Raw genomic sequence first — 27,881 nt, 5'->3', positions numbered from 1 at the left:
CCATATTTCCTATGTAGCCTGGTCTATAGCCTCAGTTCATTGAAACATATACTGCAATTATGGTGAATTAGAGAAACTCAGTGTTATTTGCCAATACAAATCAATACAATCTAATTCTAAAATCCATCTCTCTGTGTTGGCTAAACAGAAAACTACAGAAGGGTTCTTTTAATGACTTGACCAACAGTCATTTCAGATCTTTCTAGTAGTGTAAGAAAAGAATATTACTTGAGAAGAGAAAAAAAGTAAAATGTATCCTGGTTTCAGTGTTCCTAGGAGCAGATCTTGAGGCAAGGATTTGGATGCAAGTCATGTATTTGGGAGCTAAGTCCAGCTGTACCAGTAGGGGAGTGGGGAGTGGAAAAGGGAGGTGGGGCAAGCAAGGAAATGAATGGAGAAACGTATGTTTTCAAGCCTGGAGTTCAATCCTGTTGGGGAACTGGAGGGTAGGATATTCCTCAGTTATCTCCACTGAGGTGTGAAGGAACTGCACGATTTAGTGGCCCAATGGCACCTGTAGCCAGAAAAAAGCTTTTGGGCAAAGAATCAGGGAGGTTCAAGGAAGCAATGGATGCCCATAAAAGTACATGAGGAGGGAATATGAATGGGGCATCAACAGCACTTCTTCAACATCTTTTATTAAAACCAACACATAACTTAAAGAAGTAATAATACTAATAATTGTCCTTTTTGAGGTCCAAAATTTAACATTCCTAAGATTTAAAAAAAATAATAGCTTTGTTGATTTGTCATCCACATAGAACTCACTCATCTAAAGTGTCCGATTCATTGATTTTTTATATATGCACACGATCATATGACTATTACCCTAATGTAATTTTCAGACATTTTTGTTCCCCCCAAAGGAAATCCCATACCCATTAGCAGTCATTCCCCATTCCTGGCTGTCACCACCATTATCTGTACCCCTGGCAACCAACCACTAACTTGCTTTGTCTATTCTTTAGAAAGAGAAAGCAAGCTAGTGGTTGCCAGGGGTGTAGATAGATAATTTACATTTCATATTAATGGGCTCATACTATGTCTTAATTAGATTTTTTATCACTGTGACCAAAAGACGTGACGAGAACAATCAGTGGAGGAAAAGTTTATTTGGGGGATCATGGTTTCAGAGATCTCAGTCTATAGACACCTTGTTCCATTGCTCTGTGTTCAAAGTGAAACAGCACATCAGGACAGAAAGGCGTGACAACACAGACATGATAATCAAGATATATATAGAGAGAGGTCTGCTCACCAGGGAAAAAATATATACCCCCAAAGCATGCCCCCAGTGACCCACCTCCTCCAGCCACACCCTACCTGCCTACCCTTACCACCTAGTTAATCCTATCAGGGAATCGATTCACTGATTAGGTTAAGGCTTTCACAACCCAGTCATTTCACCTCTAAACCTTCTTACATTTTCCCACACACGAGCTTTTGGGGCACACCTATCCAAACCATAATGAATCATACTATAAGTGACCTTTTGTGCCTACCTTCTTTCATTTACCATGATTTCTAGGTTTATCCATGTTGTTGCATATATTAGCACTTCATTTCTTTTCAAGGATGAATACTATCCCATTGTAGGGATAAATCATAATCTCTTTATTCATTAGTCAATAAACTCCTGAGATGTTGTTGGTTATTATAAGTAGTGCTGCCATGAACATTTGTATGCAAGTGTTTGTATGGGCATGTTTTCATTTCTTTTGGATATATAACTAAAGACGTAACTGCTGGGTCATAATGGGAACTCTGTGTTTACCTTTTAGGATCAACTTCTTAGGATTTAAAGATATGATTTACAATGATTTATTGGATTTTTCATAGTACAGGGGTACCTAGAAAGTCATTATTATATGTTGCCTTCTGGAATGAGGGTAGAGGTGCCTGGCTTTTGGGGTTGTCTGCTTCTCTCATATGCATTTCCCAGATAGTTGGGTTTGCAAGAGATCCATTGGCAAAACACTTAGCCAGCTCAGCTTCTTCAGATAAGATATTGCCTGAAGCTGACCTAGTTCTGATCTTACTTAGGCTTCCAAAGGCTAAATAGAGACATGGGATCCATGAACCATGCCAAACTGCACCACTCCCTTCCTTTAAAAAAGCTAACTCTGGACCATCTTGATTGTTGAATTAATAATCAAAACTAAGCCTCCTCTGTGAAGTTAGGCCCAAAGTCCAAATAAGATTTCATTGGTAGAGATAAACTCATTCATCAAAACATTGTTTATCCATCTATAGTTTGAGGTGATTATTTTCTGGATGATGGCCCTGACAATAGGCAGTCTTGAGAGATAGTGTGAAATAGGTGAGCTTCCAGGAATGAAATGCAAAATAAATGGAAATTTGGACACACTTTTTAGTTTCCACTTGTAAATGACACTCATGAGACCAATAAAGGTAAAACATATCCAGCACTAAAAAAGATTATACTAAATAACATATATGTGGTAATAATATTTTACATATGTGTATAGATTATATGCTTATGTATATAATGTATATATATATAGACATATATGCTTGCAAAATAAAAAAAATACCTCAATATTCACATTACTACTTATGTTAAAGAAATATTTTATGTATATTTCAGTGTATGCATATATATGTTTATGTATGTATGTGTATATATATATATATATATATATATATATATATATATATATATATATATAATGTTGTGTATATTTGCATGGAAAAAAATATATATATATATTATATTTAACATGTAATAAGTATTCTCCTTAGTTGGTTTTTATGTGAATGCCCAGGGCATTTTTGTTAAACCCTGAGCCTGGAGTTACAGATAGAGATGCCAAGTTCAATCCCTTAATTGGTGAGCAATAATTACATTGTATTCATCAGTTTAGAAAGCATAATATAAACAATGTTATTAAATTCTAAAGTTTACAGTGTAATCTAATAAAGATGTATTGGTGGTGTTAAAGAAAACACAATTAAGGGAAACAGCTCCCTAGCCTTGAAAAAATAATGTGCCTTCTTCTCTCCAATTCCCAATCTGATCATTAGGTTATAATTGAAGTAAATTTCATAAAATATCAAGTAGTTGAATTTATTTTTATTTAATTTGGTATATAGCTGACCTTTGGGAAAGCATTGCTATCAATTTACTTGCATCCACTTTTTTTCTGAAATAGGGAAGTTTAGTGGCAATATAAAGGAAGATAGACTGATTTATAGAGAAGTTTTGCAATTATGTTACTCTAAATGCTTAATTTTAGAACTCTAAAATGTCTAAATTTTGAAGAAAAAGTTGATCATTTATATAGAGAGTTCTAGAAGTATTCCAGTAAATTAAATTGTCCAAAATGGTATTATGACAAGATAGAAGCTTGGGGACTGATGACTAATTCTGGGTAATGTGTGTATGTGTGTGTATGAGTGTATGTGTGTGTGTGTTTGTGTTGCTGGAGATGTAACCCAGAACCTTATACATGTTAAGCAGGTACTCTACCACTGTGTTACACTCCTGGACAAATTATTTTTATAAGTTCATTTTAAACTACTATTATTTATAGATATCTACTGTTAACATTCAGGAATATTTTATTTCAGTCTTATTGCATACATTTATTTTGGTTCTGTGTGTGTGTGTGTGTGTGTACGCACACATGCCCACACATACATACGCATGTGCATGAGAACCTGTGCCACACATTTATATTTGTAGTCTTCTCATAAACATAATTCTGTATCTTTTCATCTGATATTACAACATAACCATTTTCCATATTATTACTGTCTTCATGAACATAATTCATGTAAAATCAAATAAGGCACATCATAACTTACTGAACTTATATCAGACTATAGGACATAATGTATTTTGTGTTTGTATATTTGTTATAAATGACAGTGTACTCAATATCTTTAGGCATAATTACTTTTTTCCATATTTGGTGTTATTTCCTTCAAATTGAATCATAGAGTAATAACTTCTGATTTAAAAATATGGAGATTTTGAAGTTTTTGACAGATGCTGCCAAATTGCTTTTCTCAAGTGCTTTCCCAATTATTCCTCCAGCAGCTTTGTTTCATTACACTGTTGGGAGCATTTAATATCATCCTTTTTTTCAGTCTTCCTCAAATTGAGAAGTAAAAATTGTGGCTTTTTATTTTTAATTACTAGCAAAGTCAAACATTTTTTTCTCATGTATAACTCAATTATATTTTCTGGGAAGGTGATTTTTATTTTAATTTTTTCTTGTAGCTGGAACTAGAAATGGGATCCATTTTTTATTTGAATAAACCAGTGTTTATTCATGTTTTATGTTTCTGAATTGATAAGTAATTAATATCAGAAGCATCTTGGCCAAGCTGACCAATTGCCTTTGAGAGCTCTTATGTCTTTCTGGTGTATGAACCCTCTTCTATGGGCCTCCCAAACATGTCTAACATACAGAGTTCTAACCCAGGTGTTTGACCAAAGCTGCAGCATGATTCCTGATCCTGCAATTCAAATGGTCTAATCCAATAAATAGGCTTCCTTGAATGTGTTTTCTGTGTAGTGTTGTGTTTCTACTACTTTTACAAATCTCCAGGAGAACTCAGTGGTTTCAAAACTCACCTTTACTAAGATGACTCCCAAATGTCTATACATTCTCATCCCAGCCAACAAATCAATCTTTAAATTGTGAAAATCAGTAAATATGTATTGGCTTTGCTTTTTGATCAGATAAGACAGGCAGCAGGAATTGGGGAAACATTGGGGAAGATGGGCATGGTAGATACAAAGCTTAGAATATACATAGAGACACCTATGCAGACACTGCTCAGAGCAAAGGAGCTCCAGAAATAAAGGCTTGTGGGATCAAACATAAATCCAGAGGGACAAAGAGGCATAAAAGAACATACTATGACAACATAATTTTCTGGTTTTAGAAATTTGCCACTAAAGACCTTTAAAATGTATTTTTAGAGACTGTGGATATGAGTGGTGACATTGCCATTTTCAGTTGACAAAAGATTTGCTCCTTTGTCTAGGAGGAATTTGTCAAGGATTAAAGGTTCCTCAGATCTGGATTATACTTCCTTCAACAAGATAGAATTGACCTCTGTCAGCAGAAGTGGTTTCACCTTTCAGCTTGGAAAGCTGGATTATATAGTTTTGGGGCTGTGCCCAGTGCTTGGGAGTACAGGGAGTTTGTTTAAAGTACTTCACAACACACACACACACACACACACACACACACGTGTATGCATGTGCATGCATGTTATTTAAGCTAAAATACAGATTAAAGCACATTTAATCTGTAAAAAAAAAATTGAAAGTGGCTAGAATACCATAGACTGTTTTTATTTTCAGCAATCTAACAGTACAGACACAGAAATGTAAATGCTGCAGGGGAATTAATAATTAATAAAACCATTGAAATAACTTTAGAATTGCAGGTGTTCAACTGACCTTCAGCAGAGGCAGCTCTTTAATTTTCTGACAAGGGCCCAAAATGATGTTGTATGGACTAAAGGGCACTCTATAGACTTTAGACAGGAAGTAGACAAGTTATAGAGTTGACATTATGCTGTCACTATTTGGGGGCCTGTTTTGAATCCTTGTCCAGGTGGAAGACTGCACTTCTGCATTAGTACTTTAATTTTTTTCCAAGTAAAAGTTCATATTAAATTTTTAATTAAAAAAAGACATTTGGAGCAGAAAATTAGGAGCTGAAAAAATTAAGGGACACCTGTGATCAAGTGGTCACATTAACATTAAAATGAATTCTGTGATTCATCTGACTTTGAGTAGAAATGCATTCTAAGGAGTCTAATGGAATAAGTTCTTTGCAAAATGAGCTACTTTTCATCCTTCCCAGCTGAACTAATTGCCTTGCCTGATGTCTTTCATGCCAGCAACTAATATTTATTGAAGTTGTCTGTTTGCCAGATGCTGGAGATAAAGCAGGAAATGACACGAGCTTCGTTCCAACCCTCGCAGAGGTTATGGCCCAGTGCATGTGTGTGACACATAATAAATAACCAATGAACCAACCAAATAGATACTTATTTCCCTACAAAGTACTGCTAGTGATAAATAATTCATATCAAATAAAATAGGATGGGGTCATAGAACACAGTCAGAGGATGCCTCTTCCTTAAAGATGAGATGTGAGCTGAGATCTGTGATGCTGAACATGTAATATCAAAGGGAACAGTGTTACAGCAGATTGGGACAATTTATTGCAAAGCCCATAAGATGGGAAATACATTTTCAAAGAATATGGTGGAGTGAAATGAAGAAGGGGTGGTAAGGGAAGATATGTAGGTAACAGTGGGGATAATATGAGGCCCTACATATTAGATATTCTGGTGAGATCTCCTGTTTGTAAGGTAAGTCATTGAAAGATTTGGAACAAAGACATATCTTGAGTTTTATTTAGTTAAAAATATACTCTGTGCTGTGTAAATATTAGACATGTAAGAATGGAAGTAATTGCAAGTCTATTGCAATGGCCCAAAAAGAGATTGTATCATCTTAGACCAAGGTAGTAATAGGGATTCTAAGAAATGGTTGTACTTAGGTAGAGTTGACTTGCTGATGTATTGACTGGAGGGCAGAATGGTCATAGAAATAAATAATCAAGGACAATCCCTAGATTTTGTCCTGAATAAATGGGTGAATTGTGGTACCATTACTGAGATGGAAAAGTCTGGAAAGCAATTGTTTTGGGAGAGGAGATTCAAGCACCTTACTTAGGACAAGTTAAGTGTAAGATGTTTATTCATATTGAAGGTACAAATAAGTAAACAGTTTATATATCAAGTCTGAAGCTTTAAGGCCATGGGCTTGGATAATATTAACTGGGAATTTAAAAAGAAAAGGTAAAGAAGTCCATAGGCTGTGTCCTGGGTTTCTTCAACACTTAAAAATTGGGAAGAGGTGATAGAGCCAGCAAAGGAGTCTGAGAAGGAGCAACAAGGTAGAAAGGAAGAAAAAAATTATGAACTAGTGTTTTAAAATATTATTCATTTAGTTGCAGGGAGAAATCTCTCAAATACAAGGAAGAGTGTGACTCAGAAATAAAGGAAAGCTAGTAGGGCAAGAAGGAGATCATGAGCAAAAGCTGTTAAGAAAACAAATAGTTTAAGGACAAAGACTGATCCAAGATTGGATTTGACAACATGAAAGTCACTCACATCCTATTCGAGAGCAAATTCAGTAGAATGGTAGAGATGGGAGGTGGGGAAATAGTGGCAGCATATACAGATTACTCTTGAAGAAGTGCTATGAAGTAATTCAGAGGGGAGGGGTTAGAGCTGAAAGGAGATGTTGGGTCAAAGTAAGATTGGTTGGAAATGGGAGACACTAGCACAGTAGTGGGAGCTGGTGGTAATTGATCCAGGACAGAAGAAGTTGCTGATTTAGGAGAGAAGGTATATAATTATTCCTGGGAACAAAACCCAGGAATATTAGAGGCTAAGTACTTTATAAAGTGAAGAGGTTTATTTGTCTCACAATTCTGGTGGTGGAACAGTTCAAATAACACAGCAACAGCATCCTGGTGAGGGCCCCCTAGCTACATGATAACATGGCAGGGAAATGAAAAGGGAAAAGGCTGAAGGAAGAAAGGATCACATGATGAAACAGGAAGCAAGAGATGAGGATGGATTAGGCTTACTCTTTTTATAGCAATCTACTCTCTTGGAAATGAATCCACTCCTCCCAGTCCAACACATTTCTTGAGACCAGCATTTATTCATTCATGAGGGTGGAGCCCCCATAACTGACATAATTACCTCTTAGAGATTCCATTACTTTTTTTTCCTAATGTTCAAAATCTTTTACTCTTTTTTTTTCATTTTATTTTATTTTTTGCTTTTTTTTATTGGTTGTTCAAAACATTACAAAGCTCATGACATATCATCTTCCATACATTTGATTCAAGTGGGTTATGAACTCCCATTTTTTACCCCAAATACAAGTTGCAGAATCACATTGGTTACTCATCCACATTTTTACATAATACCATATTAATGACTGTTGTATTCTGCTACCTTTCCTATCCCCTACTATCCCCCCTCCCCTTCCCTCTCATCTTCCCTCTCTACCCCATCGGCTGTTGTTTAATTCTCTCCCTTGTTTTTTTTTCCCCTTTCCCCTCACAAACTCTTATATGCAATTTTGTGTAACAATGAGGGTCTCCTTCCATTTCCATAGTTTCCCTTCTCTCTCCCTTTCTCTCCCCCCACTCGTCTCTGTTTAATGTTAATCTTTTCCTCATCCTCTTCTTCCCTGTTCTGATCTTAGTTGCTCTCTTTATATCAAAGAAGACATTTGGCATTTGTTTTTTAAGGATTGGCTAGCTTCACTTAGCATAATCTGCTCTAATGCCATCCATTTCCCTGCAAAATCCATGATTTTGTCATTTTTTAGTGCTGCGTAATACTCCAATGTGTATAGATGCCACAGTTTTTTAATCCATTCATCTATTGAAGGGCATCTAGGTTGATTCCAAAGTCTAGCTATTGTGAATTGTGCTGCTATGATCATTGATGTGGCAGTATCCCTATAGTATGCTCTTTTAAGGTCCTCAGGGAATAGACCGAGAAGGGCGATAGCTGGGTCAAATGGTGGTTCCATTCCCAGCTTTCCTAGGAGAGATTCCATTACTTTAATGCTGCGACACTGGAGACCAAGCTTCCAGCATATGAATCCTTGGGGGACAAATGATATACAAACCACAGTACGGGGTTATTAGTTGAAGAGAGATGGGGGTGGGTCATTGTGATATAGAAAATTTAAGAAAAAGAAGTATGAAATAGCCATTTTGGACAGCAGGAAATTATGAACTAGTGTTTTAAAATATCATTCATTTAATTGCAGGGAGAAATCTATCAAACACAATGGTCTTAATTTCAGAGAATAGAGGCTACAATATTTGTTCTTATGACAACTAAGCAAAAGATACTGCTTAGATTGCTCTAAGTCCATGACTAAAATATTATCAATATGGAAAAAATGGCCTTGCCTTTTCTCTGCTCTGGTTGGTGAACATTCATCCAATCCATGATACTAGTTATCTATTTATTTTGCTATATATTAAAAGAGGGCAGTTTTTAGACCTTTACTCCTATGAATGTGGGTATGTGTGTATGATGCACAGTTTGAAGAAATATTAAAATCTAGGAGGTCATGTCATTATTGGAACACTTGACCTATAGATAAGTCATCTATTGAGTCAAAGGATGATGGTGTGCAAAAAGCCCCAAATTGTCAATAAGCATTTGTAAGAGGATGAAAGTAAGAAGTAGAAGAATCAATCATTCCCAAGCCCATCACCAGATAGCAGCAGCAGGCCCAATACATGCAAATAATTTTGCACACAATCTTTGCATCAACCCTACTTGGAAAGTATAGGCCCTGTTTTATACACTGGAAAAAGGAGAAGTAAAGAAATTACTTGTCCAAGATTCACAGTGCCTAAGAGGGTGGATATGGAACCAGATTCTTCCAATTTCAAAGCCAAATGCTTTCTAAAGTGTTGTACTCATTTCTTCATTAAACAAATATTTGTGGGGCACTTGTCATGCAATAGGCACTGTGCCAAGTACCATATATATGTTGTGTCATTTTCTATCACTGCTACTTGATGAGGTAGGGAAAAAACACTGTTACTCTTTTGCAGATCTGCAAATTGAGATTTAAAGAATGGAAAAAATTTGATTATCTGATCACCTAGTCAATAGCAGACCCAGAATATGAAAGATGTCTAATTTTTGTAACTGCATGAAAATTTCCTTTTTTAAGCCAATGTAACATAAGGTATTAATTAAAATAATTGGATTGCCAAGGATTAGGACCCACCACTCAGCATGACATCTAGATATTCAACTAAAATCATCTAGGTTTGTTTTGTAATTTGGGGTGACTGTGCAAGTGCTCTAAAATGAACGAGGAAACTGGTTCTCAGACACATACACCCCTAGAATAATTTGCCCTGACAGCAGTGTATATTTTTCCCTTAACTTGTTGTGTTAGTGTTAATTTTTGTGCCAGGTCTTCTTATGATACCAATCTTGATAACTGAGTCCAGGACCTCTCACTGAGATCTGGAATTTTTATTTTTTAAAAGTATATTTTTCTCAAAAATGGATTAAACCTAATAAAAGTATAAGTAATTCCATTTGATTTCCATGTGAGGCCTTGTCCTTAACAAGCATTGCCAGCTTGTTTTGGCTTTCTATTTAGTCTTTTATCAAATCACCAACTGGGTTTTGGCCAGACATGGAAAAGTTTCAACCTATCTTCAATCCGTTGGTATGGAATAACAGGAAAAAACTCTTTCCAAAAATACTTGGAGTGAAAAGTTTAAAATCGTGGAGTTCCCAAAAAGATTCTTGTGGATTTAGATGTGAACTCTGCCTCAGTTTTCCTTCTCTTGTGTTCTCCTTCTTATTGTGGGTGGTCCAATAAGGAATGAAGTATTCATTCCTGTGGAAACCCCTACTTTGGGTTCCTAACATACCCTGGGAGCTAGATGGGGCAAACTGTCTAGAGGAGGTGACACCTGAGCTGTGTTTAGGGGTGGTGGTGGTGAGATAGAATAAGGTGAAATCTCAACAGAACCAAAGCTTAGAAACACTCAGCAATGTTGGGTATGAAAAGAACCATGGGGGAGATGGTGCAGTATTTGATAGTGTAGAGTAGGGAATAGACGAAGAAGCTAGAGAAACTGACAAGATCCAGGTTGTGCATTTGGGGTAAAATGGGATAAGGGACCAGAGAGACTCAAGGATGAAACCTGGGCTTTAGGCTTGAGCCCTTAGGCAGATGACTGGATCCATGTAATGAGTCAGAAAAAAAAAAGTTGAGAAAATGGGTGGGATTTGATTATTTGTTGGTTTCAGGATGGTCAATTATCTTTAGATCGTAAACATCCTGAAAACTGGGAATTTCCTTAGTTTCACAAAGAGCTCTACTTGGCAATAGGGAGCTGATTTTAACCAGAAAAATGGTGTCCTCTGCTGAAGCTACAATCCCAGTAATGAAGTGAGGCCCAGATGGTAGTTGAAAGTAAGATTTTAAACCAGAAACCACAGGAAAGTTGGGGGTTAGCTTTCTAGTGTCTCAAAATCTAATTTTAGTGCTTTAATTCAGCTCTCCAAAGCCCATGTTCAAGGCTTTCATTTTATATATGCCTGCTTCATGCTTTACCTGCTCTGCTGTTCCCTAAGGCTTTTGGGTTGTCAAACCTAGACTTGGAATGCAAAATAAAGAGAGATATTGCCACAACTTCTATAACTCTGAGCCAAATCCAGGCAATGAAATTTCCAGGAGGTGACATTGAGGAGGTGGGAGATGGAAGAACCTTACAGAGCAGCCAGAAATGGGGAAGAAAATTCTTTGCAGCCAGATGGACAGATGCCTTTCCTTTCTCAGGAAGGCAGAACTCAGGCTGAGACATACTTCAGCACTCCTCGAAAGTGTTTTTGGCTATCAGCCTTGCCCATGTTCCCATTTTATGTCCTCTTGCTTACTCCCTACAGGACACTTGCCTTGGTAGTGTTAGCCAGAAGAGCTATGCTTTTTTTTAACCTTTTCTTCATGGCCCTTTATTGATCTGTTGTCTGTTCTAGATGAATCAAGTAAAGAAAATTCTCAAAGATTCCAATTGTTGGTCATGTAAGTTGCTCACAGATTCAGCACATGCATGCATGCATGTGGTTTTGTGCAAACTTGTGTTAACAAATGGAAACATTAATATGCTAGATACTGAGCCACTTTATGTGGCTCAAGGTCACACTGTTAGGGGGGGAACTCTACAGTGCTTTCCAAATGAGACTTTACAAAGAAGAACAATCTGCTTGACCTGTAATTTTTTTTTTGGGGGGTCAGTGTTTTCATGCCAGAATTGATTCCTCTGCCTCTTTTGACTTCTGTTTGAAGTGGTTTTTAAGGCCTTAAAGGACAGATTTTCACATATATGTTTTTTGAACAGCTTAAACCCATTTACATTTATACTCTTGTCACTGAGTTTCCATCCCATCTGGTCTGGGTAACCAACAGATTCAGAGCACCTGAATTGACAGGATAGAACTTCTTGTGTCTGGGTTTGTCACAACTTTTCTGTGGCATTGAGAAAAGCATCGAGGCCCTGGAGCCAGAGTGTTTCTTAGTGAGTTGGATAGTTATATAAATATTATGGACAATCCTTTAACGTTAGAGTTTAATGGCAAAAATAAACATCAGACATTCTAAAAATTCTACAGAATTCATATCAAGCAAAGAATTTGTATAATATTGGCACTAGCTGTGTTTGTGAGTGAGTGTGTGTGTGTGGTGCTGGTGATGGAACTCAGGACACTGTGCATGTTGGGTGAGTGCTCTACCATGGAGTTATACCTCAGCCTTCTTGTTAAGTCACATCTCAGAAAGCTTTATTTCTCACCTAGGTTCTAGATCATTCACATACCCTCATTATTATGTGCTGCTCTGTGTCCAGTGGTGAGAGGCCTCCCCTTTTATTATGCTGTTTACAATTCCAAGGCTAAAACTTCGATGCCATCCGCTTATGTAATACCTGTGTGGGCCAATGCCTGTGTCTAATTCCCCAAGCCCAACAGGTCACCTGAAATAGTACTTCTGCTAGGAATGCCCCCTTTGCTTTATCACCCCTTCCCCACCAACACCTCAGTGTTCCTAGCAAGATAAGAAATGCCAGCCTCCTCTGGTTAACTAGCACTTTTATCACCATGTTATCCACACATAAATACAGTGAACAGTGAAGTTAATGTGGAAGATAAGATTCCCCATTCATTAGTTTGCTAGGGCTGCCATAATGAAGTAACACAACATGGGTGGCTTAAAACAAAATAAATACATGGTCTCACAGTTCTGGAGGCCAGAAGTTCAAGATCAAGTTGTTGATAGGATTGGTTCCTTTTGAGGGCTGTTAGGAAATCTGTTCTCTGTCCTTTCCCTAATTTCTGGTAGTTTTCTGGCCATGTTTGGCATTCCTTGGCTTGTCAGTTATCACTCAAATGTTTGCCTTCATCTTCATGTGACATTCTCTGTGTTCAAATTTCCTCTTTTTCTAAGGACACCAGTCAGATTGGATTAAAGTTAGTCACAATAGCTTCATTTTAATTTGACAATTACTGTAAAGATGACTTCTAAGCAAGGTCACATTTTTTAGTTGTAGATGGACACAATACCTTTATTTTACTTACTATTCATTTTTATGTGGTGCTGAGGATTGAACCCAGTACCCCATATGTGTTAGGCAAGCACTCTACCACTGAGCCACAATCCCAGCCTGCAAGGTCACATTTTGAGGTTCTGGGGGATTTGGAATTCAACATATGGATTGGAGTGGGGCATAATTCAACTCTCAACAGAATGCTAACCAAATTTACTCATGTGATTGTCCCTCAGCCAATTCATGGCTCCTCTGAGATGAGGGCACTCTTTCTCTTCTTTCAGGTTCCAGTGGAGGGCATTGTCCTAAGCCTTCCAGGGCCCTGAGCTCTCTCCCATCTCTGGCCTGCCTTCATCTGGATTAATCTGTTACTCTGGCATGTCCTGAAAGATTAAAGAGGGAATCTTCCCAATAATTTCTTTGTGGGACTCTATTTTTTTTTTGACTTTTCATATCATTATTTTCCACTTATCTGTAACTCAGCTACATCAAATGTACTTCCGGTCTCCCCAGGAAACTCCCTTTCCAAATATAGTCACACACTGTTTAATTATGAGAATACTTTGTAGGTAATGTGTTGTTAGGAAACCTCATTATTGTGAAAACATCACAGTGCACTTACAAACTAAGCCAGCTCCAGTGTCACTAGGCAATGTCATTTTATGGTATCATCATCATATATGTGGTCCATTGTTGACCAAAGCATCATTATCCATAGCTTGACTGTACCTTATAGTCACCCTCTTCCTGCCTTTGTGGTACCTCTCCTATTAGGCTTTGATCTTTTCTAGAGGCAAGCCATGTTTTAGGCATCAGTCCCTGATAATGCACAACCTAGGACAATGATGTCACTAACAATGTTTAAATTGTTGGGAAGAAGGGAGAAAGATTTTATTTTGAGGGGAAGGTTCTTTGACAAATCCACCATCAGGTTTAGCTACATTGACCAGACTAACCAGTTGCTTTAGGTATGTTTCCCAAAGCATGTAGGGAAAATTTCCACCCAGAGAAAAATCACTTCTATCCCTATCCCCTAGTAAGTTACAAAGAGGAAGAAATTATATAAACACTACATTACCTCCTGATGGAAGTATAGGATGCATTAATTTAACCCTCTGACAAGTCCAGCTGAATAGAACTATTTTAACTTTTCCAGAATTTCCTAATTATAGGACATTTCAGAGAATTGTACAGTGAACTCATGTACATAGACACTAGATTGTACAATTAGCATTTTTGCTATATTTGTTTTATTTAATTGTATCCATCTTGCCATGCCTCTCTCCATCCATCAAACCCTTTTGTTTTGAGATGCATGTCAAAGCAAAACACAGACATCATGATATTTCACCCCAAGTATCTTAGCACACCTACCCCTAAGCAGCTTTGTTTAAATCGGTATTTCTTTGCCCTTCATAAGCACAAAAATCACGTTTGTATTCATTTTATTGATGTCATCCATATGTCTAACTACAAAGCACAGATGCTTTGGGTTCATGAATATACTATGTATGTAATAAAATCTCAGCTTATGTGAGATCACCATTCTGTTTCATTTAGTTTAATCACAGGCTGTAAGGGTCCTAATTTAATCACATTATTTTTATGGAATGATAAAAGTGAGAAAACTGAGGACTTCTGCCTGAGATTATACAGCCAGGAAGTGGCATGCTAGGCAGAGGGCTTTTCCTACAGAAGGGCATCACTCTGACTTGCTCTGGAACCGGGCTGTTTTCCTCCCACTGTGGTCCTTGCACATCTCTGACTGCCTTGGACTTTGTTTCACAGGCATGTTTAAGAGCCCAGGAAAGTAAAGCTCCTGAACCAGGCCCCAGCCCCACAGGCTTAGTAGGTTTCCTAGAAGATGGAGGAAAGGCCAAATAACTCATTTGTAACTCTCTTCTAGTAACTCATTATGTCACTCCAGATGTCTTGCCAATACCTACATTTTATTCTATCCTTCTAGAATTCTTAATCCATCACCTGACATTTGGTAAAAAGGGGATATTTTAATGGAGAAGTAGGTCTCTTACACTTCATGTCATTTGTAACAGCCATCTTGTTCAGAGGGTAGGATTTGGGGAGAGGGTGAACCTCGGGGCATATGGTAGCTCTCCAGTTTTATATTCTGCCTTGAAGATGTTTGTGATTCTAAAAATGAGATTGACAATCCATAGGAGGACTACTATGGTGCTGGGGGACGTTTCATCCTCAGATCACTGTCAAGGAGACTATCATACCATCCTATGATTATCTTCTATACTTAAAAAAGCATTTTGCAGGCTGGAAGTGTAACCCAGTGATAGAGCACTTGCCTTGCACATGAGAGGCCATGGGTTTGATTCTGAGCACTGAAAAAAAAAATAGAAAAGAAAAGAAAGAAAACAAAACAAAGCAAAAAAAACCAGTTTTCAATTTTCTTAAAAGAGTATATATTTATTTATTCATACACAGTGCATCTAATTCTCAAGAGTATTTGAGGCAAGCGAATTAAAAATTATAGAACTGAAGGTTTAAAATGGAATAGTATAGCCAGGTGTGGTGGTGCACACCTGTAATCCCAGCAGCTTGGGAGGCTAAGGCAGGAGAATAGCAGTTCAAAGCCAGTCTCAACAATACAGCAAGGCTCTAAGCAACTTAGAGAGATCCTGTCTCTAAATAAAAAATATGAAATAGGCTGGGGATATGCCTCAATGGGTCAGCACCCCTGGGTTCAATCCCTGATACCAAAAAAAAAAAAAAAAAAAAGAAAGAAAGAAAGGAAGAATACCTGAATAGTATAGCACACATACTTGAGAAGGACATAGCTATAATTTCTGGGTTTGTTTCTTTTATTAATGAGAAACAGTGTTGAGGTAAAAAGAAAACAAATTTTGTCTACCATGATTACAATAAACAAAAGATATTAGACTCGTTTCAAACAACAAAGGGTAAAGACAAAAGCTTGGATATGAGACAGAGACTCATTATGGTTGCTGACATTTTAGAAAAATGCAATCATTTGCATATAAAGCGTGATGAAGAAACAATTTTTATGGTTTTAGAAATATTCTGAAAGGAATGGGAAGGCAATCTCATTCTAGTATCTCAAAGGGGCTGCATCTGGAGAAAGGTTTCTATGGCAACTTACGGAAGCTTGATGTTTTCTATCCTTTTCAAGAGCATAAATTGTCCCATAGCCTGAGGCTCCAGTAAAGGTCTCCTTTATTTTATAAGATTTTTCCATTTGTTTTTGAGTTATGTATTTTTATCATCTTAGAGAAAATAGAGCAAAGGTTATCATGCTTCCAAGAAGGTTTAGAATGCTTTTTTTCATTTTAGAGAACAAGATGTAAATAACATAATTATAGTTTTTTTTTTCTCAATGATCAAAATGATGGTACACATCCATGTGTGTGGTCTAAATCATGTGTTACTTCAGTTTTCCCCCAAATTGTGATGAGTATGTTCCCAGAGAAGGGAAGTCAGTTTGAACTCCAGGAGGAGAAACTGTTTGGCAAAGATGTCATGTTTAGAGGTCCAGATGCCCTAAAAAGCCCCGCTTGCTCCAAATGCTTCCAGATCTCCCTCCCTCTAATGATAAGGTTCAGAGCTCTGGACAATGACAGGCTTCCAGTAATTTTTATCAAGATATTCTTTCCAAGAATATTAATGAAGAAAAATGTTCTGATTTTTAAATCCTGTCTGTTTCCAGAATTTATTTATATTTATTTATTTTTGCAGTACTGGGAATTGAACCCAGGAGGGCTTTACTACTGAATTACATCCCTAGCCTCTTTTAATTTTTTTTTTTTGAGACAAGGTCTCACTAAGTTTCCAAAGCTTGCCTTGAACTTGTAATCCTCTTGCCTCAGTTTCCTGAGTAGCTGGTATTACAGGTGTATACCACTGTGCCCAGCCAGATTTTATTTAACAACATAAGCCTTGTTATATTACAGGAGGTAATGTGGCTGATGGGGCCCAGAAACATAATGAGATTTCAGACCTGGCTCTGCTCTCACTGTGTGACTCTGAGTAAGCCCTTGAATCTCTGAGCCTCTATTTACTAATCTGAGAAATAGGCATGATGATGTCAATCTCATGGAGTTATTGTTAAATACTGAACGTGTGGGTGTGGGAGTGTTGGGAACTGTATACTGCTGCACAAACATGAGGTAGTTCTTCTTATGAGGTGGTTGTCTTTTTTCCAGCTGAAAAAATTCAAGAGATTCCATTACTCAGTATCAATATGCCTAAATATTTTTGTTTCTTGGACTGTGTTAAAATAACTTATGCTTGGGCTGTGGCTGTGGCTCAGTGGCAGAGTGCTTGTTTAGCATGTGTGAGGCACTGAGTTCAATTCCTCAGCACCACATAAAAATAAATAAATAAAATAAAGACATTCTTTCCTTCTACAGCTACATTTTAAAAAATAACCTGTGTTTATATAGAGAATACTGTAACCACTTATTTATTTATTGAAATGTAATTGTCATCTTTGTTGAAGGATATTAGATACATTCATTCAACAAACATTTAAGTGCTAACTGTGTCTCAGCATTGAGAAGAAAAAGAATAGATAATTAAAATCTTGTTCAGGAATAAGCTTCAAGGGCACCTGGGTGATGTAGTAAAACGGGGATGGAATCCAGCCCCCACTCTGCCAGCCAAGCCTTTTGCACCCATATGGGCTGCATCTTTTTTTTTTTTTTTAATTTGTCTGCCAGGAATGTGTGCTTTCTTATAATTTACACAAAGGCATGGAATGTGCTAGCAGCAGCCTTGATGCTTGCTTGTGTGGTGCATGATGTTAAAGGGAAGATTTTTGATGTTTTACTGCTACATATGCTGGTGTATTTATTATCTGGAGTCATATTATCTGGATTTGAATATTGGCTTTGCCACCTGCTAGCTGTGTGACTTTAGGCACATTACTTGGCCTCTGTGTTTCACCGTTTACATCTGCCCACATTGTAATATTGTTGGGATGAATAAGTTCTTGTGTGTAAAACACCTAGAACTGTCACACAATTGGTTCTCAAAATGTTAGCCATTTCAATGATGGCTTTACCTGTCCAGGGTCTCTGCAACTAAAAGTTCAACAACAAACATCTGAATTCTCCCTACAAATACCACTTTCCTGCAATGAATTTAACTTCAGGTGGGGATATTTTTCTTCTTATTCCAGACCTTTTTATGGGTGTTTGTGTTAAATAACTAAAAAAGCATTCTCTTTGGAGACATCAAAGAATTTCAGTTCTTTGATCAGAAGGTTGCTTGGTTCTTTCTAGAATTTCCTCAGAAAACCATTGCTTTGTCAGAAGTGACAGAGATGATGGGTGCTATTTGCATATTCTCCACTTTTATAGGTCCTGAGAGAATGCCTGTATAGCTTTTCAAAGTTACAGGATTAGGGATTCTTTGGGGATACAGTGAATTTCATTGTCCCTTTCAGATACAATGGTTCTTCCCTCCTTTTGGTAACTTTAAACTGGGAAAAGGTCCTTACATGGTATCAAAGTACTGCTATTTCATAATATTTTCAAGGCAATTAACTTTGCATTTTAAAGTGTTTATAATTTTTTTGTTAAATATCACATTTTGATATGAAAAGCATGAGAAACAGATTGACCATGCAAAAAATGAGGCAGGGGTTGGTTTTGATTTTATTTTCTCTCCTCATCCTAACTTCTCCACTGCTCTGAAGACACTTTGAATGGGCCCCTTCCATTGTCTCCTCCACTGTATATTTGCTAGTCTCCTCAGGATCTAACTTGGATTACTTTCAGTGGCACATAACTGGAAACACAAAATGCTAATAATCTTATGAATCACTGATTTCTGGGTCTTCAAAATAATTTGGATGTCTAATCATAATTGTTGTACTCATTGCTTAGACAGAACTCTTTCAAAATAAACTACTCAAGGAGATGCAATATTTGTATAATTTCATGGCATTAGGTATTACTCTATTATTATTTATGTATGATTTATGTAGGATTATTTATGCAACAGCCTGTCAGGGGCACATAGGGACAGCTTCTGGAAGTGCTGAATGATTATTTGTTTATGAAATATTAATGGATCCTGCATATTAAATTTGAGTTTCATTGGCTTTTCAGAAGCACAAATTGACTATAAACTTGCTCATAAATTGTTTGCAAAAGTTAAAAATGTATTTAAGAGAAAGTCTGATATTTTAAGATTCTTATATTTAGATACAGAGCACAATGTTTTAAGACTCTTTGTCAGGATGAGTGTACAGATTTATTGTAATTTTAATTTTTCCATTTTTGGTCCAAAGATAGTGGCCAAGAATTCAGGTTTGGAGTTGAACTTTGACTCTGCCATTTAGTAATTTCATAACCTATGGCAAATCACCATTCTCTTCTTCTTAAAATGAGGATTAAAAATACTTACTTCTTGTCCTCATGGTGAGGATCAAGTGAGTTTTGGGTGTAAATTATTGCACACAGAACCAAGTAAATGCTTCATGCTTTATGGTGGTAGCTGTTAATATTGTGGGTATTAAAAAAAACAACATTTATTACATTATATTGTTAAACTATTGTGTTTAAACTGTGCAAATTACATTGTCTAGTATTTGTAGGGCAGCTATGTCTCTACTACTTTATGAAATTTTTTGGCAGTGCTATTTATTGCCCTTGAAAATTCCCAGACTTCTCAGAGAATGTACCATCCCTCATATTTTTGTTTCTATGGCGAAATGTGTTAAAAGTTCCAAACAACCAACATAGAAAAGAATGCTTGGGGAAAAAATAACCCTTTTGAAAGTTGTCTGCTTATTCTTTGAGCAGTCAAACCCTCAATCTTTTTATCAGTCATCACTGAGGGTTCTCTGGACAGTTATGTCTTTTTGGCAATCCAAACTGCCTTCTGGCCAGACTCCCAAACTGTCCAATTTCTTCTGTATCTAAAAAAAAATCCTTCCTCCTAAAATGGAGGGACTTCCTTAAGCCAGTCAATTATTTTTCAAATCAATCTTTAACAGTAAGTGCCCAACCAGCATTTTTTATGGGTGCATTATAATTAAACTTAAATGTGAGGTTTGTTATGCCATATTTATACATGCACATGATGTAATTTGATTAAAAGTCCCCAGGACTTTCCTTTTCCTTCCCTTCCACCCTCCCCAGACCCCCTTGTTCTATATTCCCTATGGATCTCCTTTCTATTGTCATTATGTTTATTATTTTAATTCATACCAACAAGCATTTTAACTAACCCCCCAGAAATATTAGTGAGAGAAATGACAAGTTATTTTTGACAAAATACTTTCGTGTTGCCTATTTAAATATATTTTTGAAATTTTGTATTGAGAATATTTTAAGGCACATGAGCAGAGAGAACTCTGTTCAGTGGTTTGATAAGCCTCTTGTTTGTTCTAATAACTGTTTACATTTCGCACCAGATGTTATTGGGTAATTGCATTTATTCAAAAACAGTACCTTTTGTGGAATCTAATATGCTAGTGTATATGCCCAATGTTGTATTTCTTTCTCAACCCTTTTGTTTAAGCCTCAGCATGCTCCTGCCATTTATCTGAATTCACTGATAACAGCTGTTACTATGGTTGCATGTTATTTCATTTGTTGAACTGATGCTTGATAAGAGAAATGTCATTGAATTGTCTGCAATCCTGAATTTAAAAAGAAGAGGTATTTTTCCCCCTCTTATGGAGGTAAAATTAGGAAACAGGAGTTAAAAGTCCAAGCCCTCTATTTCTAAATCTAGGTTGAGCAATGCTTGTGTGTTTGTGTATATTGCATGTGGGCTAGGACTTTGGGACCCATTATCGAGCCCCCAACTAGAAGCCTGAGCCCTGCCCCCAGGGGTAGCAATGGAAAGAGGCATTAATTCAAATAATGAAATGTCAAATTACCCTCTCTGAAAAATGGGTTTCTTCTCTTAAGATCACCAAGAGATGGTGACTGAAGCCTTGGTTCAATACAGTTTTACACATGGGCTCATATTTTATGTTCTAGGGATTCTTACCGACCCACATGATTCAAGTATATCTTCAAAGCACATTGATTCAAATAAAGTGAAAATACCTTTTGAAATGTAATTTCTCCCAGTAGCAAATATTGAGAGATATAATCAACCGATGAGGATAGCCGAGGTGGGGCAGTGTAGTGATTACAAACTCAGATGCTGTATCGGAGCTGGCTTTGCCACCTATTCTATTATGTGGCCTTGGACACTTAATTTTGCTTCCGTTTCCTCTGTCATAAAATGGGACTGTTCATAGTACTTTATCTCACTGGATGGTTACAATAATTTGTTGAATTAATATATTTTAAAATTTGGGCCAGGCATGGTGGTGCACACCTATAATCCCAGCGGCTCTGGAGGCTGAGATAGGAGGATTGCAAGTTCAAAGCCAGCCTCAGCAATGGCAAGGTGCTAAGCAACTCAATGAAACCCTGTCTCTAAATAAAAAAAAATACAAAATAGGACTGGGGGTGTGGCTTAGTGGTCGAGTGCCACAGAGTTGAATCCCTGGTACAATTTTTTTTTTTAATTTGGATGGGGGATCCTGGGGATGAAACCCAGGGCCACATGTATACTAGGTGAGTGCTCTACCACTGAGCTATACCCCCAGCCTGAATTGACATACTAAAACATTTAGAATAGTGGTTTAAGTGTAGTGAGCATTATACAAGTATTAGCTATTTTTTAATAGAAATCTTTTTTTTTTCACCAGTGAAATCTAAAAGTCACAGAATTCTTAGTACTGTGAAACAACTCTGAAACTGTTTTATTTATCTATAAAGCACAACAGTTCTTGGCCTTTCCTTGATTTCTTTTGGTCCCATGAAGCAAATGAGGAAGGTAATTGGAATTGAATAAATTAAATTTATCAGAAGAGCACTAGAGCTCTGTTGTTGGAAGAAACTCTTGCTACTATCTGTTAAGAGTAGTTTTATCATAGTTGTAATTTATTTTTTATGCCTTGTCATGCTAGGGATGGAACCTATGGCCTCCCATATGCCATCAAGTGCCCTACCAATGAGTTACAATCTAAGCCTAACAGCAGTTTCAAAGATGCAAGATGTTTAGAGTTCTAATAACAAAGAAACTATATCTCAGATGTATTATTACCAAAGATAATATATATATAATGTTTAATTTCAGTAAATATTAAGCCATGTGAATGAATACACACACACACACACACACACACACACACTATGCTTTGTGCTTCATGAAAATTCACTGAGCTCTATGCTAAAATAGGTGAAATTTACATTTATCTCAATAAAATTGTGATTTTTATTTTCTGATACCAAAGTTTGAACCCATGGGTGCTTAACCACTGAGCTACATCCCCAACCCTTTTAAATTTTTTTTTTAATTTTGTGACAGGGTCTTGCTAAATTGGTTAGAGCCTCATTAAATTGCTGAGGCTGGCCTCAAACTTGTGATTCTCCTGCCTCAGCCTCCTAAGCTGCTGGCATTACAGGTGTGTGCTACCATGCCTGGCTAAAACTGTGAATTTTTAACAGCTAGGTCCATGGTGGTGAGAATGAAAAGCTAAATGTGTATATAAATGTAGTCATTCTTTAGTGATGGAACACATTTTGGAATTAGGATGTAGAAGGAGAAAATTATGTGTATATATTTGTTGTAGATGGTCACAATACCTATATTTTTATTCATTTATCTTTTTATGTGGTGCTGAGGATCAAACCCAGGGCCTCACAAATACTAGGCAAGTGCTCTACTACTGAGCCACAACCCCAGCCTAGAAGGGGTGACTTTTTGGTTTTGAAACTTTATGTCAACTTCAAAAGTCTGATTTAACAGTAAATTCCAGGACTTCACATATCATTTGAAAGCCAACTTTGCCCCAGTTGATTGATTTTTCAGATGTACTCTAAGAATGAAGTCAGTGTCCAGCCTTGGACTTGTATCTGCTGTAGGGTGTATGATTCTCTCTTGAGTGTGGCCTTGCTTGTTTTCATTTACATTGTCACATCTGTAATTTAGTTATTAAAGTAGACATTTTGATATAGTGACTGAGGATGTTTTTCAGTTTTGAGATTCAAAAATGAAATCCCTTTTATTCTTTCTAGAAATATCAGTTGGTTTCCCAGACTTAGACTCTGGGCCTATATTGAGAAAACCTATCAAACTGGAGGTTGAAGGTAGTGGTCGGCCATGTGTGTGAACCAACATGAATGTTTTTCATGGGCCATTAGCATAAGGAGCTTGTCTGGAGTCCTTGTAAGGTATTTAATCCTAATGTCTTATTGTACTTTCCCCCAGGTATGGCAGCAGCCAAACTTCTGCATGACTCTGGCCTAAATGTGGTGGTTCTAGAAGCCCGGGACCGCGTGGGAGGCAGGACTTACACCCTTAGGGTAAGACACTAATGATGGGGTGAGACTGTTTTTTGTTTTTGTTTTTTTTGGTTTTTGTTTTTCCTGAAAGCCTTTAATTCCATTTGATTCTTAAAGAGAAGTTAATACTCAGGAAAAATTGGCACAATCTCACTTACTGTCTTTTGTTTCTCTCTTTTGGTGCTATGAATGGAACCCAGGACCTTGCACATGCTTAACACATGCTCAAACACTGTGCTACATTCCCAGCCTCAGCCTCTCTGTTAACTTGCGTCCCTTTCAATTCTTTCTTCTCCCCTTTTAGTCCTCTCACTTCATGATATATTACATCATAGAGTTAGGACTGGGGCACAGGGAACTAGGGAGGGTATGCATATGTCTGTGTTTGAAGTAAAAAGAAGAATATTACAAGTCCGTACTCTCCACCTCTGACTGTGAGGCTTCTCTAGAACCAACATAATTATTTCAATCACACAAGTTAAACTTTTATTTTGGTCTCATCTATTATTTATGTATTTATTTTAAAATTTATATTATTTTAATCAACAACTGTTGTGAATAATGGTGTTCAGAAATATCTTGCCTATTCAATATTAAAGCAAGTTTTCTTTAAATTAAAGATTGATTTAAGTGGGGCATGGAGACACATGCCTGTAATCCCAGTGACTCAGGAGGCTGTGGCAGGATCATGAGTTCAAACCTAGCCTCAGCAACTCAGCGAGGCCTTAAGCAACTCAGTGAGACCCTATCTCTAATAAAATATTATAAAATGGCTGGGGATTTGGCTTGGTGATTAAGCACCCCTGGGTTCAATCACTAGTACCAAAAAGAAAAAAAGAAGATTGATTTAGTAAATATTAAGCCATATGAATGAAATACAGTGGAGTTGTGAACAGAATCCAGTTTTCTATGATACCTCAAAATGTCTATATAACCTGTGAAATGCCATTTTGTTTATTTGGGGACTTTTTAAGTTTAGGGGTATTTTCACAAATATTTTTTTTCCATGGGTAACAGAACCAAAAGGTTAAATATGTGGACCTTGGAGGATCCTATGTTGGGCCAACCCAGAATCGTATCTTAAGATTAGCCAAGGAGCTGGGATTGGAGACCTACAAAGTAAATGAAGTTGAACGTCTGATCCACCATGTAAAGGTAAGGCCAGATGTTAAAGGACTTGAAATACTCTATTAGTATCCCCCTATATAAGTTCCAGATCATTCTCTCAGAGAACCTTTTTCATTTATGGATGATGCATATATATTTTATAAATTAAGCCATTCTGAGAATTAATTTGTTATTATGAAAGGAGAATTAGGTGGAAATTCTAAACCTATTTAGGAAGGTTATTGACAAACTGGTATCCTCCATTTGGTAAAATGCCAATTTCAGTAAAAAAATGTCATTTATTTATTAAATATCTAAATACCCATGCCACTTTCATGTTATATAAAAATCTGTGTACAGTTTTACAAATGCTGCCTTAGACTTTATATTATAAATACTGTTTGCAATACAGCTCATGGTGTATTTTGAAATTTTATTATTATATCGTATGTCAGTTGAAGTTATTCTTCTTTGAAGATTGATGTAAAAGTGGCTCAAGTCCCAAATCCCATATTTTTCAGGGTAGTTCCATTGATCTCCCCATGATTTCTGTCAGTGTTTTGGATCCCTCATTCTCATGATCAATTATGGCTCATTGTTCCTGCTTCCATGACACCTGTGCTCATTCACATTTCAAGTTCTGTGACTCTTTTTTTTTCCTCTTCTGTATGCCAAACTGAGATCAAAGTCACCTCTTCATCTTGATTTTTCTCAAAACCACCCCAAACATTTTTGTGCAATAGATGCAACTGAAGTTTTGAGCAACAGAGGGCTTTTTTTTTCAATATTTATTTTTTAGTTGAGTTGGACACAATACCTCTATTTTATTTATTTATTTTTATGAGGTGCTGAGGATTGAATCCAAGGTCTTGCATGTGCCTGGTGAGTGCTCCACCGCTGAGTCACTACCTCAGCCCCAACGGAAGGCTTTTGAGTGGCAGAAACCCAAACAGCTTAGAACTGCATATTGGACATTCTAATAACCCCTCATACCAAAAGACACCTGAGGATTTCTCACTGGTCTTGTTTCTGTGCAGATTCCAGTCTCCCACTATGTTGCTGGTCCTCAAATTCTCTTCACATCTCCTTGATCCACTGTGTTCCCAGAATGCTTGCTTTGGTCCCAAAACTCACAGATACTCTATGACAAGAAAAGAGGCACTTATTCAGGGCCCCACCCTGGGGTCCCACAGAAGAACTGGCAGAGGTTTTGAATTTCACCCTTTCTTTTCTTTTCTTCACTTGTTCCAGAGGTATAAGTCAGCAACGTAAAGACATATTTTGCACAGGTACAAATCATCCCCTTAGAAGACACTGAGGTACTGGGGCTATAGCTCAGTGGTGGGGCATAGGTTTAGCATATGCATGGCCCTGGGTTCTATCCCCAACACTGCAAACACCAAAACAACAAAAAATAAGAAAATAGCAACAGTTTCAATTTACATAACAATTTTTGCACTTATATTTATGAGTGATGGTATCAAGAAGGACAAATAACAGACCATACATTATGAATCACTTAGCAAAACAGGAACTAAGCTTTTAACTTAATTTGGCATAATGTAGTTATAAATAGATATTTTGGTTAACATTCAAATTTTGTTTTATAAGCCTTTTCTTGCTTCTAGTAGGAAAAAAAAGACACAAATTAGAAATGAGAATATAGCATTGGTGATAGTGTCATTTCTTGAACAACAATCAGCAGTTTTTAGTAAATATCCATCGTGGGGTTTCTTTCTTTTTTTAAAAAAATGTAGATCATATTGACTGATTTTTAAAATGTCTTCCTTATTTTACACATATGACTTGCTGAAATTGACTTCTCAGACACTAGGATGTCATAGATTCCCCAGGCAAAGGATGTAATCAGAGATTATATTCACTTTTCTGTTTTTGCATGCCCAGAGACTTCTTGGGAGAGCACAACTATGTCCAGGATGCTTTGTTTTCTCCTGGGAATCTTACAGCTCCCATTAAGTTCTTTGTTTTAGAGACTGCTCACAGTTATTACTTGTAGAAACAGTGTTACACTTAAATGATTTTTCATAGAGATGGCCAAATGTGCTGCAATCTTAAACTATATCCAATAATCTCTATGCAGCTGAGAAAATACAGGTAAGCAATATCCCTGACTTAATACAAGGTAGATACATATGCCAACAGTGCTCTTAATAAAATTGCAAAAAAATGAAATTGCTTTTTCATTATTAAAAAAGTAAAACATGCCTATTGAAAAATATAATTAGAAAATATGTGTAAAGAAAATAATTAAAAAACCCTTCCATAAGCTTATCTTGAGAAAAATCACTCTAAAATATTATCTTTGGTTCCTAGATTTTCATATTCCAGAATTGCTATTGTCTGACCTCTGCTGGAGGAAATAGAAATATCAGCATATTAAAAATATATGCATATACATATGTGTATATGCTTGATATGCTGACCTGCTCTCTGATTAATTCTCACTAATGAGACAAATTGAAACACTAATGATTCTGTGAAGCAAAGGGTTTTGCAATCTTTTTTTTAGTTGTTGATGGACCTTTATTTAATTAATTTTTATGTGGTGCTGAGGATCGAACCCAATGCCTCACACATGTTAGGCAAGTGTTCTACCACTGAACCACAACCCCAGCCTGGGTTTTGCAATCTTAACAAAGTGTCAGTTTGACCTCCTTGTGAAAATAGGTATACAATAATTAAAAATGATAAAGACCTGGTAGCTAAGAAGACTTCCCAAACTAAACATTTGTTTTTTACCTTCATCACTTCTGTGTCTTTGGCCACATATGTAATTTTTCTCATTTTCAACCTATAAAAAGGATCTTAGATGTCTATGTCTGTTTCTGGAATTATTGAAAAGAATTGACATTCTATCTCCTACTTCATGCCAGAGAATGTGGTTCAGAAATTTATCTCCTCTGTTATAGCACTTTAGGCATTTGAACATTGCCCTCTGTTACCTATTTTCATGAATACTGTTCCCAAGTTCAAACTACTATTCATGTAAGTATTGTATTTGTTCCTGGTTTCTTCAGTGGACCTGTATATATTTCTTAAACTGAATCCTGAGAGTATCATATATGCTGATTGCCATATTGTCTGATCCTTTGTTTGAATAAGCCTGTTCAAAAGGATCAGTTTTTTAAAAATATCCTACATGGTTGGTAAGGGAAGATGGAATTTTTTGTGGAGCCTTAATAACATTGGGCTAAGGAACTTGGATATGTTGGTTGATATTGAAAATGATGAAATG

The 27,881-nt window shown here is 36.7% G+C and overlaps 1 protein-coding gene across 1 annotated transcript in view; it reads left to right on the top strand.

The window, feature by feature from the left end:
* Maob (monoamine oxidase B) overlaps positions 1 to 27,881 on the top strand; it is a 117,076-nt gene that overhangs the window by 27,160 nt on the left and 62,035 nt on the right. Inside the window, exons 2-3 of the mRNA XM_027927386.2 lie at positions 23,445 to 23,539; positions 24,536 to 24,673. Of these exons, the coding sequence (XP_027783187.2) occupies positions 23,445 to 23,539; positions 24,536 to 24,673 (233 nt within the window). The remainder of the gene's footprint in view (positions 1 to 23,444; positions 23,540 to 24,535; positions 24,674 to 27,881) is intronic.

The sequence above is a fragment of the Marmota flaviventris genome, chromosome X (genome assembly GCF_047511675.1).
Source record: "Marmota flaviventris isolate mMarFla1 chromosome X, mMarFla1.hap1, whole genome shotgun sequence".
Taxonomy (NCBI): domain Eukaryota; kingdom Metazoa; phylum Chordata; class Mammalia; order Rodentia; family Sciuridae; genus Marmota; species Marmota flaviventris.
This window is presented reverse-complemented; position numbering and strand designations above follow the sequence as displayed.